Consider the following 15,998-nt stretch of genomic DNA (forward strand, 5'->3'; position numbering starts at 1 on the left):
CTCCTCCAACCCACCTCCTCCAACCCACCTCCACATAACCACATCCACCTCGGCGCCCCACATGGCAAGCCACGAGGGTACGCGTCCCCCCCCCCCGTCCCTTCCCCACTGCACCCCCCCTCCCCCTCCCCCTCCACTCACACTCGCCTCCCCAAACAGACACCCGGCAGGAGCTCCTGACCAAGCTCAAGGTGGCCGTGGACATTCTGCTGGAGGTCGGTAGCGACGGGACCGAGATCACAGATGCTTCACTCGAGCTACGGTACTTTTGCCAGGTCTTTGAGGACATTCTCCGCTGTGGCTTTCGCGTCAAACGCGGCTGGGCCTCGCGCAAGAAGGACTACTGGTCGTTCATTGCCAACATCGCCGACGTCTATCCCGAGTCGCGCAACGCCGTAACCAACGTCCTGCACCTAACAGAAGTCAAGACAAACCAAGGCCGTGGCCGCGCCTGGTTCCGCAACGCCCTCATCGAGGGCAAGCTTGCCGAGTACATGACCGTCCTCCTCGCTGATCCCGAGCTTGTCGACAAATGGTACGAGCCTGAGGCCCTGTTCCAGCACCGCGAAGACGTCGCAGAGGTCATTCTTGTTGTTTCTCAGCTCAACGCTCTCCACTTTTCGCTCTGCGCAAAGGACGTCGACCTCGACAAGACCTGGAAGGCCATCGACCAGTCCGAGGTCCTGCGCGGTGCCCGCGAGCGCGCTGCCTCCCGCGCCACCGTTCCGCCAAGACCGCTGCCAGTGGCGCCCGAGTCAGCAGCCCCAGCCGAGCATGCTGTCGAGCCGGCTGTCGAGCCAACAGCTGAGCACGCCGCTGCTACCAACGCCGTCCTCACCGCCCCAAAGCCGACGCCTTCGCGCCCGCTGCCTTCGCCGCGCGACCTCGACGAGCTTGGTCCGCCGGTTGCCCCGCTCACCTGGCAGTCAATGACGCCGGTCAAGTCCAAGCCGAGCAAGAAAAAGAAGCGGAAGAAGAAGCGGAGCGACGACGATGACGACGACGAGGAGCCCGACGGCGCCGATGAGCTGGACAACAAGTCCGAAGCTGCGCCGGTGCCCGCGGCTACGCCCGCATCTGCACCCGAGCCTGTGGCGTCAGACGCTCATCTTGCCCGCTTGGCTGCGGCAGAAGCCGGCGAGGCCAAGGCCCGCTCGGATCTTGAGCAAGCGCTCGCGGAGCACGCTGATCGCGTCGCTGAGCTCGATGCGCAGCACAAGGCCGAGCTCGAAGCAGCAATGGCGGCAGCGGCGGCAGCAGCTGCCTCTAGCGAAGAGACAGCTGTTCAGCTCAATGCCACCAATGTCCAGCTGACCGCCAAGGCAGATGCGCTGGTCGCAACCGAGTCCGAGCGCGACACCCTCCGGGCCAAGCTTGACACGCTCCGTTTCGAGTCCGAGACAGCAGCCACTGAGGCTGCTGACGCGGTGGCGGCGCTGCAGGCGAGCCTCGACCGGAGCGCCGGTCAACTCGCCGAGTCCGAAGCCGAGCGGTTCCAAGTTCGTGCGCAGCTCACTGCCATGACTGCCGAGCGCGACGCTGCCCGCGCGACGGCTGCAGAGCTGCAGGCCAAGATCGAGGCACAAGCCGAGCTCATGAGCTCGCTCCAGGCGCTTGCCGCCGGCGAGCTTCCGGCGACTGTCGACTCTACCGGCCCTCCTGTCGCCGACGACGGAACTCGGCCCGAGTCGGGCATGTGGGCCATGATTGTCGCCCTGCAATCGGGGCTCAACCACACTCGCAAGGAGCTCGCGGCAGCGCGTGCCGACCTGGCCTCGGCCCGTAACGAGGGCGTCCAGTCATGGCTGGCTGCCCTCGGCAAGCCATTTGTCGAGCTGCAAGCTGCACTCCTTTCCACCCATGACGCGGCGGATGACGACGTTGGAGGCACTGATGGTGCTCCCTGCTCCTGCGGCTGGGAGCGTTGCGCTGACAAGCTACGCGCCGAGCGCAATGAGCTTGAGCGGCGAATGCGAGCAATATCCGAGCTCGGCGAGGAGAACAAAAAGCGCAAGCGGAAGGATCTCGAGCTGCAGGCTGCCGCAGCCGCTGAGCTGCAAGAGACACACGCCGCGACGGTCCAGGAGTGCACCATGCTCCGGCTCTCACTCGAGTCGATGGCAACCAAATTGGAGGCCTCGTCCAACATGCAGGTCCAGCTCCGTGCCGCCAAGCAAATGGCGGATGATGCCGCCAAAGAGATCGGCACCCGGTTGGCGGACACCCTCACCGAGCTCACCGCAGTGCAGACCCAGTACGCGTCGCTGCTGGAGAGCCAGAGCGGGGTGGGTGCAACTGATAGCCTCGCTGGCTCGTCGGCTGCTCTCGAAGCCGTCTCGGAACTTACGAGGAAGAACAATCAGCTCGAGGCAGAGCTTGAAGCTATTCGGTCCGAGAGCGAGGCCAGCGCGCGTGCGCTCGGCGAGACCCGGGCCGACGTTGCCTTGCTGGAAAGCAAGGTGGCAAGCCACGCTGAGACCGAGCGGGCTCTGGCAGCAGCACAGGACGAGCTGGCACTCTCACGGACGTCGGCAGCGCAGTTGCGTGAGCGAATCTCGTCGCTGCAAGCCCGGGTCGAGGCGCGCCAAGACGAGCTGGCGGCCACACGCAAGGCGCTTACCGATGAGCACACCGCGCTGCGGACCGAACTTGAGAGCGTCATTGCGGGCCTGCGGTCCGAGGTTGCTGCATACAAGGACCAACTCTCGTCATACCGCGAGTCGCTCGCCGAGCTAGAGGACTTCCGTGCGCAGGTGGCATCGTCGCAAGAAGTTGTCAACGCTGTCAAGGTCGAAAGCCGCGAGGCGCTGGCGAGGTCGCGCGAGGCGTCGAGCCTCCTCGAGGCTGCGCTGGCCAAGATGGAGGCGCGGGTGGTTGAGCTCGAGGCTGCGTTGACCGCTGAGCGTGAGAAGACGGTGAAGCTGGAGGCTGCGGCCGCCACCGCTCACGAGCGGGCTGCTGCTGAGGCTGCCAACGTCGAGGCAGTCAAAGCTGCTTGTCTCGAGCTCAAGGCACACATCCTCGAGCTCCGCAAGAGCCACGCTGCCGAGTCTACAGGCCTCAAGAGCGAGTTGGCGACTGCGCGCGCTGCTGCTGCCGCCGCCGCAGCTGACAATGCGACCATGGTCGGCAAGCTCGCTGATGCCGAGCGGTCGCTGAGCAAGCTCGCGGTCCGCAAGGCCGCGCTCCTCAACGAGGTCTCTCGGCTGGAGAGTGAGTTGGAGCTGGCAACGGCCGAAGCTGACGATGTCCGGGCGCGTGCGCACCGTGGATGGATGGACAACTCGGAGACCGACGCGTGTGTGTGCGGCGCCAAGTTTACGCTTACCCGGCGGAAGCACCACTGCCGCCACTGTGGGCTCATCTACTGCGCCGAGTGCTCGCCGCACAAGCTCCCGCTGGCGGGGTCGCGGAACCCGGTCCGTGTCTGCACGACGTGCCACACTGCGCTCACCACGCCATCGACCGCCAGTCTGGCCAAGCGCCTTCCGAGCTCCTCTACCGCCATCCGCTGACGACCGCGTCGTAGACCTCGTCCGGTGACGAGAGCTGGCCGTCCCGGAACGCCGCCAGCGCCGCAGCTTTGGCCGCGTGCAGCGCGCTCGCTGCAGCCTTGCGGTCGTCGCCTTGCCCGAGCCCACGCATCACCGCCGTAAACGCACGCCGCGATGCCAGATCAGCTTGGTGCGCGAGGTTGGCGGCAGTTACGGCCGCCGCCGCAGCGGCAGCGGCAGCAGCCTCGGCCTCGGCCGCCGCCCGTCCGTCGACTGTGAGTGGGAGACTCGCCACCGGCGGGCTCGCCAGCCACTCTACCAGCGGAGCGGTCAGCGCCGGATCATCGACGTTGGGATGCATGGGCAGCGTTATCAGGGCGCCATGCGTCTCGGCCGTGGTCGGCGGCTCGAATCGGGCGGCCATGGTGGCGACCACTGCGTCCGGCACCCGAGCAAGACCTGTTCGCGCCGCATTGGCGGCGGCGGCGTCGTCGAGCGTGTCGCCTGCAGCAAGGTACAGGTAACCCAGGCCGAGCACCAGCGCATCGTTGTGGCGCTCGGCGGCCTCGGCCACTCTGCGTGCGACATCGCGGCGCATGGACGCATAGTACGCATTGTCATCAACGATGACGAGCCGCGGTCCGTCGTCGGGGTCGGCTGCGAGCGCCTCCGCCAGAAGACCATCCAGCGCCTCTGCTCTCGCCGCGCGCCAGAGCTCGGGCGCAAAGCCATCGGTACCGCAGCCACCACTGCTGGCATCGGCATCGAGAGCATTGGCGTAGACGGCGTCAACGTCGATAACCACCCCGCCGTGGGCGTCGGCGACAGCCGCCGCCAGCGTCGACTTGCCCACCGCCGGCAGGCCAACCATGCAAAGAACGAGGCGGGTGGGCATTGCCATGGCGGTGAAGAGGAGGTGAGGCGAGGCGAGGCGAGGCGAGGCGAGGCGAGGCGAGGCGAGGCGAGGCGAGTCGGTAGGAGCGAGGCGGCAGCAGCAGTGGCAGGGGCAAGCCAAAGCGGAGGTAGCAGTGGCAGGGGCAAGCCAAAGCGGAGGTGGTGATTTGGCAGGGTCAGGTCGGGCCACTGTGTCCAGGCACTGACTGGCACAGGCGCAGGCACAGGCACTGACTGGCACAGGCGCAGGCACAGGCACAGGCACAGGCTTCCGCCCTCACACCACACCGCACCACACCACACCACACCACACCCTCCTCATCCTTCCATGAAGTGGTCCGTGCTCTCCCGGGAGGCCAAAGTGTTTGTGGGCCTGGTGGCCGTCGAGGCCGTCACCGTCGCCGCCCTCACCGTGCAAGACCTCGTGGCCAACGCGCCGTGGACGGCCGCCAACCGGTTCCACTACGAGTTTGGCATCTTGTTCCTTGTCTGTACCCTGGCAGCGGCGTACTTTGGCATTTCGGGAGCGGTGCGCGAAAATGCGCTTGAGCTGGCCATCTTCTGCTTTGCGCTCCTCCTCGCCGATGTCTACGTCCTCTACGCCATCATCTCGCCGGGCGCCGAGGCCCGCGGTGGCAAGGTCTCGCCGCACTCGCCGGCGGCGTACATCCGCGTTGTGCTCGTTTCGCTCGCCACGATCGCCTCACTTCCGGCATCTTATGTGGTGCATCAGGCCTTTGGCTGGCGGGCGTACAAGACCGTGGGGGCTTCGGTGGAGATGACCACGCTGTACGAGCGGTATGTGCTCCTCATGGGCTCGCTCAAGCTCGACGCGCTCGTCTCGTTCATCACCCTGTACATTGCGGGCATGACGCTGCTCCACGAGCGCGGCCTCATCGCCGACTCCATTGCGCTTGTGGTGACGTGGGCTGGGCTGGCGGCGGCGGCGTACGGCGCGCGGCATGAGTCGCGCAAGGCTGTCGCCGTCTTCTTTGTCATTGCTGTTCTCGAGCCGGCGTACATTGTGTGGAAGCTGGTCGACTACTCGCACCACGAGCAAGAGTACAACTCTCGGATCCGCTACATCCACTCGCTCATGACTATGGGCGTTGTGACTCTCGTTGTTCGTGCTGCCTCGTGCCTCCTCCTCGCACGCACCAGCCTCGGCTTTGGTCGCGGCCTGGACGACGCGCTCGGCCGCGCCGAGCGCTCTCGCGTCGACGAGTCGTCGTCGTTTGGCATCAACGTCTCGGCTTCGGGCACCATCACTGCTTACCCGGGCCTGCCGTCGTAGCCAGCACCTCTTCCACCGACGCCGCGAGCTCGAGGTACCGCTGTCGCTCGTCGTCAAGCTGCTCCTGCAGCCGCGCGCGCGACATGTCGGCAGCGTTGCGCGCGCTCCGTGCGAGCTCGGCCTCGCGGGCCGCATTGGTCGCCGCAGCCTCGGCCGCCACCGCGCGCGCTATCGCGCTGGCCGCAGCCCGCTCAGCGTCAGCTGCCGCCGCCCGCGCGCCCTTTTCCGATGCCTGGCTCTGAAACAGTGCGGTCTCGAGCTCCGACTTGAGTGCGGCTAGCCCGGCGCTGGCCTCGTGCTGTGCAATGAGCTTGTGCTTGAGCGTGCTGCTTGCCTTTTCCAGCCGCTGCAGGCCCTCGCGCATCTCGCCCACCTCGCACTCCAACTCGGACAGCTTGGCCGCTGCTTCAGACTGCTGGCTCGTCAGCGTCTCTATCCGCAGCAGCGCTTCGCCCATCTTGCGCCGCTCGCGCGAGAGTCTGAGTTTGAGTTCAGTGAGCTCGCCGGCGCTGCTGCTGACAGCGGGCATGGCGCTCGAGGCCCGGCCTGCGTCCGCGAGCTCGGCGCCGAGCTTCTGAAGGACGGCCAGCGACGGCAAAGCTGCCTCGACCGCCGCGTTTGCAAGCGCATTGAGCCCGCTCCGCGCCACCAGCGGAGACGCCAACTCGCTCGGCTCGGGCGGCGCGTCGACAAACCGCGGGAGCGGTACGGTGTTCGCCACGGCGATGCCGGCCGCAAACGCTGCTGCCTCGACTGCCTGCTCTGCCTGTGCCTGCAGCTGCTTGGACAGGCCGTCGACCTGGCGCAGCGCATCCTCGACCGCCTGCAGCACGTCGACGTTGTCGTGCTCGCCCTCGCCCTCGCCCTCGCCGTCGCGATCACGATCACGATCGTCGCCCGGCGGCGGCGCGCCCCCCCCCGCGGGGGTGAGCTGTGGAGGCTTGGCGCCCGACGAGACTGGATGCGGGGGGGTAAAGACGTTGGTAGTACGGAGGGCAAGCGGGAGCCGCTGAGGCAGCGGTGCCGGGCGCGCTGGCGGGGACGACAGAGTGCGATGCGAGCTCATGGGAGGAGCGAAAGTCGGGTGGGGCAGGTGGCCGGCGCAGAGGAAAAGGTCGTGAAAGTGGGAGGCGAGGCGGGGGTGGCAGGAGCGCGGCAGGAGAGCACACTTGGCGCAGGCAGCGAGCGAGGAAGCGAGTGAAAATGAAGCTCAAGCGGTTCCTACTGCGGTACTACCCTCCGGGGATCATTCTGGAGTACGAGAAGCACGAGGTGCGGCGGACCAAGTCGCTGGACCTGCTGACCCTAGACGCGGCGACGGAGACCGGGCGGCTTGCCGCGCAGCTTGTGGCGCAGGAGCCGCTGATTTCCGCCTCACGGACGCCGCGGGTGGAGGCGCTGCTGGAGCGGCTCGTGGCGCGGGCCGAGGCTGACAATCAGTTCCGGCCGTACGGCCTGTTCAAGGTCCTGCGGACGCACATCCTCCCGCTGACCAACTGCGAGTTTAACAAGGACGGCTCGCGGGTGGTCTCAGGCTCGTACGACCGGACGGCGCGAGTGTACGATACGGCGGACGGAGCCGAGGTGGCGGTGCTGGAGGGCCACGCCAACGTGGTGTATGCGGTGGCGTACAACAACCCGTACGGCTCGCTCGTCGCCACGGGCTCGTTCGACAAGACGGCCAAGCTCTGGTCACCGGCGACCGGCGAGTGCAAGGCGACGCTAACCGGGCACGAGGCCGAGGTCGTGTGTGTCAAGTTCAATCCATCGTCTACTCTGCTGGCGACTGGGTCGATGGAGGCAGCGGCGCTTGTGTGGGACGTCGAGACCGGAACGCCACTCTTCGAGCTGGCCGACCACGCCGGCGAGGTCTTTGCGCTCTCGTTCAACACCGAGGGCTCACTCATTCTCACAGGCTCATTTGATGGGACGGTCAAGGTGTGGGACGTCCGCGACGGCTCGCTCGTCACCACCTTTGCCGGCCACGCCAAGGAGATCTCGGCATGCTCGTTCAACTACGCATCCGACGCTGTCCTCACCGGCTCCATCGACGGGACCGCGAGGGTATGGGACATGCGTGCGCGCGACTGCCTCGCCACGCTGGGTGGACACACCGGCGAGGTGCTCGACGCGCGATTCTCGCCCTCGGGCGCCGCCATTGCCACGGCCTCGTCCGACGCCACCGTCCGAACCTACGCCGCCGCCACCCTCGAGTGCACCGCCGTCCTCGAGGGCCACTCCAACGAGGTCTCCACGGTCGCTTTCAACCCGGCCGGCAACCGCGTGCTCTCGGCCTCGGCTGACGCCACTGCACGCGTCTGGGACGCCGCTTCGGGCAAGTGCTTGCAGGTCCTCGATGGCCACACCGAGGAGATCTTCTCCACCCAGTTCAACTACTCGGGCTCGACCATCATCACCGCCTCGCAAGACAACACGTGCCGGATCTGGAAGACTGCCGAGTAGCCCGTCGGAGCGAGCAAACGCGCTTCACCCAAACAGCCGCGCCTTGCGGTGCGAGAGCGAGAGATCCATGGTAGCCTTCCACGACTCAAACGAGGCGTCATCGCGGACGTTGAGCAGCTGCTTGTGAACTGGCTCGGGATCTTGGGCCGGGTTGATCGACGCGGACGCGTCTGCCGAGAGCGGGAGGAACCGGAAGGGATAGACCTGATGCGCCTCTGCAGGCGTCCGCTGCGCGTACAGCGCCTCTTTCCGCCGGTAGAGCAAGTACGCCAGCCTGTCGAGCTCCACGATGTTCTGCACGTGCGGGTTGGTCGCATGCGGCGGCGCAGACGTCGACGCCGTCGACCATCCGCCACCAGGCGTCACCGTACCCGACCGAGCCGTGCCCAGCTCGGACCGCGGTGCCACCGAGGGCGTCGGGCCCTCGCTCGCCCGCCCTGTCGCCGATGACGGAATGGGCGGCTTGCGTGCCGACGCCGCCGCCGTTCCAGGTGTCGACCGAGAGGCCATATGCAAGCTCTTGTGGGGGGGGAGGGGGCAAGTGGCGTGTGTTGCGGTGGTGGTGCTGCTGCTGGTGGTGGAGGAGGAGCCAATGTTCGGTGCGTGGTGGCCTCGTGCCGACCGACCGCCCCGACCACCCAACCGGACCACCAAGTGGTCACGTGACAGACACAAGGACCAGGCCGGCTCGGTGATCTGAGTGCTCAGCACCCAGTGCCACTCTTCTTACTCTTCCGACAGATGCCACGTGCCATGCGTGTCGTACCCTCTGCCACCCTCGCCCTCGCCCTCACTCTCGTCGTCGCCCTCGCTCTCGCTGTGGCATCCCCAACCGCTGCTGCACGCCCGTCAACTCCGCCGGTGCTCCCGCCGACGTACTCCGTCGAGATGCATGAGTACCTGCACACCGCGGTGCCAGACAAAGAGTACCGTTGGAACATCTCGTACGCCATCTCGTACGAGCTCGGCTCGGCCCGGCAGATCCACTCGGCCGGACAGTACGACGAGATCTGCTCGTCCATCCCCGGTCACGAGCACACCGGCGAGCGATGCGAGGTCATCATCAACACCGACTACCGCTACGTTTACTTGCCGGACTCGGACATTTGCTGCCAGTGCTGCACCTCTGGCGCACCGCAGTACTGCGGCGTCGTCAAGCCCGACTGGGCCGCCAACGGCACCTATATCGGCGAGGTGCCCATCGACACCGGCGGGCCCTCGCCGACCACATGCTACCAGTACGATGTCCAGGGACATTACGTCAACCACTTTTACGTCACCCCCGAGCTCGCGCCCGACGGCTACGTCACGCCGTGTGAGTTTTGGGAGGCCAAGCCCGGCCACGTCCTCCGCAAGCAGTTTGTCTACCAGCTCGCCACCTACTCTACCGCACCCATCCCTGCCTCGCACTTTGACCTCCCGGACGTGCCCGGCGGCTGCGATCAGCAGTGCCCCGGCATCTGCGAGCATGCCGCGTAAAGCCGCCATCCAACCAGCCTGCCCGTCACCGAGCCTGGCCTCGTCCGCCCGCCGCCGCTCGCCCATCCATCCATCACCGCTCGCTACCACCGTTCCCTTCCCTCCCCCCCCCCACCCCACCCAGCACACACAGACACACATGCTGCACCTTCGCCTTCATGTCCATGCACTCGCGGCAGCGGCGGCGGCGTCACGCGCCCTCGCGTCGCGCGCCGGAGCCCGTCCACGCCTCGCCCGCAAGCCCGTCTCGCGCGCCGCCAAGCGGCGCGCCCTGGCCAAGCTCGTCGCCGCCGACCCAGCCGCCATCACCCCGGCCGCACTCTCGCGGCTCCACGCCCCGCCGGCGCTGCGGGCCAAAGTACGCCAGGCCCGCCGCGAGCGACCGCTCTTTGGCGGGGCAGACGCACCAGCCCCGCCGCCGCCAGCCGCTGCTGCTGCTGCCGCATCGCGCAACGCCCCGTCGTCGTCGTCCCCGCGTCGCACGTTCGCCGACCTAGGCCTGCATCCCGGCCTCGTCGCAGGCGTTGCCGAGATGGGTATCGCCGCTCCGACTGACATCCAGACCTCGGCGCTTCCACATCTGCTCGACGGTAAGTCTGCGCTTGTCGCCGCCCTCACTGGCTCGGGCAAGACCCTCGCCGTCCTTCTCCCGCTCCTTCACGCGCTCAAGGCTGCCGAGGATCCGGCCGCAACCGCCCCTCCCGGGCGTCCGCGCGGCCTTATCATCGTCCCGTCTCGCGAGCTCGCACATCAGACGCTGGGCGTTGTCAAGGCCCTCTCGCACTCGTGCCGCCTCTCGTCGATGGCGCTCACGGGCGGAGTGACGCCGTCCAAGCAGCGCGCCGCCATCAGGGGCATGAAGCGTCCGCTCGATGTGCTCGTCGCCACGCCCGGTCGCCTCGCAGACTCGCTTGCCTCGGGCGCTGTGGCACTCTCCCGCGTTCAGCATGTTTCCTCGACGAGGCCGACACCCTCATCGAGGGCTTTGACCTCGCAGACATTCTTCGCCCGCTCCATCTCCGCGCCACGACTTCGGCTCGTGAGACCCTGCCTCCGCCGCAAGTCGTCCTCGCCACGGCAGGCGTCTCGCCGCCGCTCGCCTCAGGCATCAACTCCTTCCTCGCCCGCTACAAGCTCACCACCATCGCCGGCCCGGGCCTCCACTCGCTCCCGCCCGGCATCGACCTCGAGTTCCTCCGTCCACAAGCCGCTTCGCGCGACAAGGAGGCCCTCCTCGTCGACGTCGTCACCCGCACCCTTGCCTCGCCGCATGCCCGCGCCATGGTCTTCTGCAACACCATCGGCTCCGCCCGCTGGGCTGCACACACCCTTGCTGATGCCGCCATTGCAACTGCCTCGCTCCATGGTGGCGTCAAGCCCAACACCCGTCGCGCCCAGTACGCTGCCTTTCTCGACGGCTCCGCACCTGTCCTAGTTACCACTGACGTCGGCTCGCGTGGCCTTGACATCCCACTCCTCGACGCTGTTGTCAACGCCGACTTTCCGCTCACTCCGCTCGACTTTGTCCACCGCGCCGGCCGCGTCGGCCGTATGCTCTCCGACGTCGCCAAGGCCGCCTTGCCCTCGCCTGCTGCCCGCTCCCGCCGCGGCCGCAAGCAGCGGTCTCCGGGCCGTGTCATCTCGCTCATCGGCTCGGCAAAGGATGCCTCTATGGCCCAGTTTATCCAGCGTGCCGCCGCCGCCGGCGAGCCCCTCGTCGACTTTCCTCACTCGGTCGGCGCGCCCGACTCGTCCGCCTCATCTGCGCTCCTCCGCGACCTCGCCGCCAGATCGGCCCCGCGTCGTCGCTGACACCCGTCCGCTTGCCACCTCGAGTACCACGTCCCAGTTGCTCGCAGCCTCCACGTCCACGTCGTGCGCAATGACAATAACCGTCACTTGCTCGCCAAGCGCCCGCCGCACAACCGCCGCCACATCACTCGATGCTGCGTCTTCAAGCGCCGCCGCAGGCTCGTCGAGCACAACCACCTTGGCCTTCCGCACCAGCGCCCGCGCGATGCACAGCCGCTGCCGGGCACCTCGCCCGAGCGTTCGCCCGCCAACATGTGCGTCAACTGCAACATCTCCCAGCCCCACCGCGTCCAGCGCAGCTCGCACACTTGCTGCACTCGCTCGCCCAGACGCATCCACATTGAAGGCCACGCTTCCGTCAAACAGACCCGGGTCCTGACCCACCAGGCACACTCCCGCGCGCAGCGCAGCCACGTTGCCATCCTGTACACGCAACCCGCCCACAACAACGTCACTCCCGGGCGCAACCTCCAGTCCGCCCACGAGAAGCTTGGCCAGCGACGACTTGCCAGCGCCTGTCCGCCCCACCACGAGCACCCTGTCGCCGGCGGCCAGCTCAAAGCTGGCATCCACAAGCACCGCGTTCGGTCTCCTGGCACCTCGCTCATGTCCGCCATACCACGCGCGCGTCAGCTCCACCGCCACCGAGCCGTCAGCCACTTCCTCGCTCTCATCGTCGATCGACTCGGGTCGCACGTCAGCGTACTCGAGCATCCGCTCCACGCTTACAAACTCCTTCTCGGTCTCGGTGCCCGTGTTGAGCAGGCCGTTGAGCAGGCCCGAGATCGGGAGCGCGTACGAGAGCACTAGCCCCAGCAGCCCCGCCGCTGACGATGGCGAGCTCGTCGCGTCTGGACCTGGTACGTACATGGCCACTCCGATGAGTGCCACGCCGGCAACCACACACGCTCCGAGTGATTGCACGGCCACCGCCAGCCACTGCCCCGCCGCAAGCTCAGTGTACGACGCCGCAAGCCAGACCTCAAGCGCCTTGTTGAGACGCCCAGTAAACTCCGCACATGCCGGTCCACCGGCCGCCCGGAGCGTCGCCGCACCAGCCGACACGTCGTCGATGTGCTCGTACAGCGGCGATCGAGCAACCACCACCAGCCGCTTCAGCTCCCGCGACGACGCCCTATAAACGCGCCCCACTACCGCGTACGCCGCCATCAGAGGCAAAAGCGCAGCGCCAAACAAAGGCACCACAATCAGAATGATCACAAGCGCACCCGCGAGCCCAAATCCGTTCGCAAGAAAGATGTTGAGACTGAATGGGAGCGAGTCGTCGACCGCCCACGCGTCCGACGAGAACCGGTTGAGCAGCCGCCCGACCGGATGGTTGCCAAAGAACGCCAGCGGTGCCCCGAGTACACCGTCAAGCAGCTCGGCGTGCATTCGCTTCGCCGCCACAATCCCGCCGCGTGCAAACAGAAATGCACGCGCAAGCGTTGCTGCAGAGTTCACCACGGCAAGCCCAGCGTAGACGCCAAGGTAAAACGAGAGTGACTGCGCCTCGCCACGGCGCAGCGCCCCCACCCAATACGCCAGCCACCAGTCGGTCACATTGCGCGACGCCTGCATCGCCACCATTGCGCACGTCAATCCCACACAGTTGGTCAGCCCCATCATCCGGCCGTACCGGGTGTAGGTTGACAGCGCCAGAGCTCCTTCGGCGCGAGCTTCTTCCTCGCCGTCCTCACTCGCGTCATCGGCATCGACTAGCTCGGAACCGCTGCCCCTTAATGCGCCAACATCGCTTGTGTCGCTTTGAGTCGGCTGCGTTGTGGCTGCAGACTGGTGGAATACCTCGTCATCGGCGACGAGTGCAACCGTGCCGCTGTCAACACGCCACACAGCTCCAAACAAGGATGCCGGTAGTCGCGCATCCAGCTTGGGCGTCGCCACAACGACAGGCACCCCCGCAGCCGCCAGCAGAGGGAAAACGCTGGCGACAAGGTCAGCGGCCACGCCATCGTCCAGCGCAGCGAGCGGGTCGTCGAGCACGACAAGATCGAGCCTGTGGCGCGCGTACACAATCCGAGCCAGCGCCACCCGCATCCGCTGGCCACCAGAGATCTGGCATCCGCCACGTCCAACGCGCGTCTGCCAACCAAGCGGCATCTCCGCCAGATCTGCGTCGAGGCAGACCGCCGCCGCCGCCTCGGCGAGGCGGCCGGCCACCTCGGGCTCGCCAAACGTCACATTGGAAAGAAGCGTGTCGGCAACCAGGAACGGTGTCTGACTAACCAGGCCAATGCGCAGCGAGCGTTCGCCCGACACGCCCAGTACCTCGGCAAGCAACCGTCCGACGCCCGGACCGCCCGCGATTGGTGTCTGGCCAGTCAGTCCGCTCAGCAGCGTCGACTTGCCGCTCTCGTTCCGTCCCACAACTGCCAGCGCGCCCACGACGCCAGCTTCTCCGATCAGGGCCGGAACCTGGACTCGGAACGCGCCGTCGACCCCGCTCCAGCCAAAAGTCCACCCGCGGGTGTCGACTACGCTCTCGCCGAGGCTGGCCGAGACCGGCAACGGGGCGAGGAACCGCGCGAGTCGCTTGGCTGAAACCCACGCCTCAACAAGGCCGTTGAGGACCCACGGAAAGGCGTTGAGTGGGCCAAGAAGCATGTTGAAGAGCGCAAGTGATGTAAAGACCTTGGTCGGCGTCAGCGTCCGGCCCATCACCAGCGTGTAGGTGCCAAAGGTGAGGATGGAGACAAGGACTGGAGTCACCGCCCAAAAGTAGACACACCAGGCGTCGAGGTACTTGCGCGAGGCAAGGGTGATCATTTCGGTCCGCCGGGCATTTGCAACCCGCCGCGCGAGGTACGGCGCCCAACCCAGGAGCTTGACCGTCTCGATCTCGGCGAGCACAGCCTTGGTGGCAGCAAGGCGCGCGTCTTTGGAGGCCATCATTGCGGCTGAGAGGGCGCCGATCTTAGAAGCAATCCACTTGTTGAGCGGAATGAGGAGAAGGGCAAAGACGAGGCCGGCAGCAGCGGCTTCGCCGACCTGCGAATACAGGAGAGCAAGCGAGACCGCAATCTGGAACGGGAGTGACCACGCGGCGTGGAACGAGGCACCAATGTTGACCACCCGCGACGCGTCAGTCGAGATAAAGTTGTTGAGCTCTCCGGCAGAGTACTGCGCTACCGCCGCCGATGGTGCCGTGAGCACCGTGGCTGACACCATTGCCGTGAGCTGGGCCTGGACGCTCAGCGCCAGTGAGTTCATGGCAAAGGTGTAGTGAATGTTGAGTCCAGCGGCCGCACCGAGCGTGAACACAAGAAGCAATGCCGCGATGTAGCCCTGATTGCGGGCCGACGGAAGACAGTCCCAAGCCTGTCCGCTGCTGCCGCTGCCACTCTCGATGAGTCCAACGATTACGTTGAGCAGTAGAGGCGCGCAAAAGCCGCACACGTCGGCGCCCAGCTTGAAGCCGCCGAGCGGAAAGTAGCGCCAGCCATAGACGCTCGCCAGTGCCCAGACCAAACCGCGGCCGCGAGCAAGCACAGCCCGCAGCGCGCGCTGATCATCGGCGCTCGGTTGGAGTTGTTGCGGAGGAGCGAGCAAGTCTTCGCGGCCGAGCTGGCGTGAGGCACCAGCCCGGATGAGCGGTGTGACCCAGGAAAAACAGAGGCCTGCCAGTCGCGATTGCCGTCGTGAAGCACTCGTCGTGTTGTCATCCCGAGCGCGCACCAGCAGCGGCGTCGCCTCGTTGATGTTGACCCGCCCCAGCGCCGGTTGGCTCGACGAATGAGGCAGATGAGACGCTGGACGCGCGCGAACCAGCTCCCACAGCCCAGCCACCGCAACCGCGGCGCCGGTACCGGCCAGCGATCCCGCCAGCGCGCGGCGGCGCGCAAGAACGTGCTGTAACGGTGACCCTGGTAGCCAAGGAGCAACAACCCAGATCCAGCCGCCTGTAACTACAGGCAGCGCCATAGCTATCGCCGCCACCCACGCCTCAGGAGCAAGGACGGCAGACGCTGCTGCTGCCGCCAGCGCCACAACAATGATCGGCGATGGGGTATCGGTAGCAAGCGCCGCGGCGGAGGCGGCAAGGGCGGCTAGTGAAGCGCGATGGAGCCACATGGCAGGCGGAAAGCGGCGGCGGGCGGCGAGAGCAGCCGCCGTCGCCATCGCACACGCCGCCGCTGTCAGAGCAAGGCCAGCAGCCAGCGCAGCTGTGGCCAGGCAGGGCGCCGGGACAATGCGCGGGGAGGCCCACCATGCTGGAGCGGGGCATGTGTCATGCACGGCGAGGAGGGCGAGTAGTGCTGAGCATGGCCGTGTCATGGTGAGCACCCAAAAGCCAGAGGGTTGGGCTTTGAGCGAGAGGTGGGCGTGGGGGTGGGCGTGTGTGGGTGGGGGTGGGGGACACTCGACTGCCAGTCACGGGAAGGAATGGTAAGGATAGAGGGGAGGGTTAGGAGGGGGGGAGGGGGGGGGGGGGGGGGGGGGGGGGAGGGGGGAGGGGGAGGGGGAGGGGGAGGGGGACGGGGAGGGGAGGGGGACGGGACGACGGACGGGTACGGGTACGGGGTCCGGGTACCGGGTACCGG

The 15,998-nt window shown here is 66.9% G+C and overlaps 8 protein-coding genes across 8 annotated transcripts; 4 read left to right on the top strand and 4 right to left on the bottom strand.

Moving 5' to 3' along the window:
• Positions 1-61: 61 nt before the first annotated feature.
• AMSG_06407 (uncharacterized protein) lies at positions 62-3,653 on the top strand (the record flags this gene model as incomplete). Its single annotated transcript, XM_013901626.1, has 2 exons — positions 62-77; positions 160-3,653. 2 exons carry the CDS (start codon positions 62-64, stop codon positions 3,513-3,515), a joined length of 3,372 nt encoding a protein of 1,123 aa, XP_013757080.1. The 3' UTR covers positions 3,516-3,653.
• On the bottom strand, positions 3,645-4,395 carry AMSG_06408 (uncharacterized protein; the record flags this gene model as incomplete). The annotated part of the gene is made up of 2 exons (XM_013901627.1): positions 3,645-3,680; positions 3,709-4,395. 2 exons carry the CDS (start codon positions 4,393-4,395, stop codon positions 3,645-3,647), a joined length of 723 nt encoding a protein of 240 aa, XP_013757081.1.
• Positions 4,396-4,716: 321 nt separating this feature from the next.
• Positions 4,717-5,488, top strand: AMSG_06409 (uncharacterized protein; the record flags this gene model as incomplete). Its single annotated transcript, XM_013901628.1, has 2 exons — positions 4,717-5,424; positions 5,450-5,488. The coding sequence occupies 2 exons, from the start codon at positions 4,717-4,719 to the stop codon at positions 5,486-5,488; spliced, it is 747 nt and encodes a 248-aa protein (XP_013757082.1).
• A 362-nt stretch (positions 5,489-5,850) lies between these two features.
• Positions 5,851-6,748, bottom strand: AMSG_06410 (uncharacterized protein; the record flags this gene model as incomplete). The annotated part of the gene is made up of 2 exons (XM_013901629.1): positions 5,851-5,902; positions 5,928-6,748. 2 exons carry the CDS (start codon positions 6,746-6,748, stop codon positions 5,851-5,853), a joined length of 873 nt encoding a protein of 290 aa, XP_013757083.1.
• Positions 6,749-7,426: 678 nt separating this feature from the next.
• On the bottom strand, positions 7,427-8,539 carry AMSG_06412 (uncharacterized protein). Its single transcript, XM_013901630.1, has one exon. The coding sequence runs from the start codon at positions 8,460-8,462 to the stop codon at positions 8,076-8,078; it is 387 nt and encodes a 128-aa protein (XP_013757084.1). The 5' UTR covers positions 8,463-8,539; the 3' UTR covers positions 7,427-8,075.
• A 255-nt stretch (positions 8,540-8,794) lies between these two features.
• AMSG_06413 (uncharacterized protein) lies at positions 8,795-9,640 on the top strand. Its single transcript, XM_013901631.1, has one exon. The coding sequence runs from the start codon at positions 8,887-8,889 to the stop codon at positions 9,622-9,624; it is 738 nt and encodes a 245-aa protein (XP_013757085.1). The 5' UTR covers positions 8,795-8,886; the 3' UTR covers positions 9,625-9,640.
• A 123-nt stretch (positions 9,641-9,763) lies between these two features.
• Positions 9,764-11,624, top strand: AMSG_06414 (ATP-dependent RNA helicase; the record flags this gene model as incomplete). The annotated part of the gene is made up of 2 exons (XM_013901632.1): positions 9,764-10,564; positions 10,588-11,624. The coding sequence occupies 2 exons, from the start codon at positions 9,764-9,766 to the stop codon at positions 11,434-11,436; spliced, it is 1,650 nt and encodes a 549-aa protein (XP_013757086.1). The 3' UTR covers positions 11,437-11,624.
• AMSG_06415 (multidrug resistance-associated protein) lies at positions 11,520-15,732 on the bottom strand (the record flags this gene model as incomplete). Its single annotated transcript, XM_013901633.1, has 2 exons — positions 11,520-11,576; positions 11,608-15,732. 2 exons carry the CDS (start codon positions 15,730-15,732, stop codon positions 11,520-11,522), a joined length of 4,182 nt encoding a protein of 1,393 aa, XP_013757087.1.
• Between the last annotated feature and the right edge of the window lie 266 nt (positions 15,733-15,998).

The sequence above is a fragment of the Thecamonas trahens genome (assembly GCF_000142905.1).
Source record: "Thecamonas trahens ATCC 50062 unplaced genomic scaffold supercont1.28, whole genome shotgun sequence".
In the NCBI taxonomy this organism is placed as follows: domain Eukaryota; order Apusomonadida; family Apusomonadidae; genus Thecamonas; species Thecamonas trahens.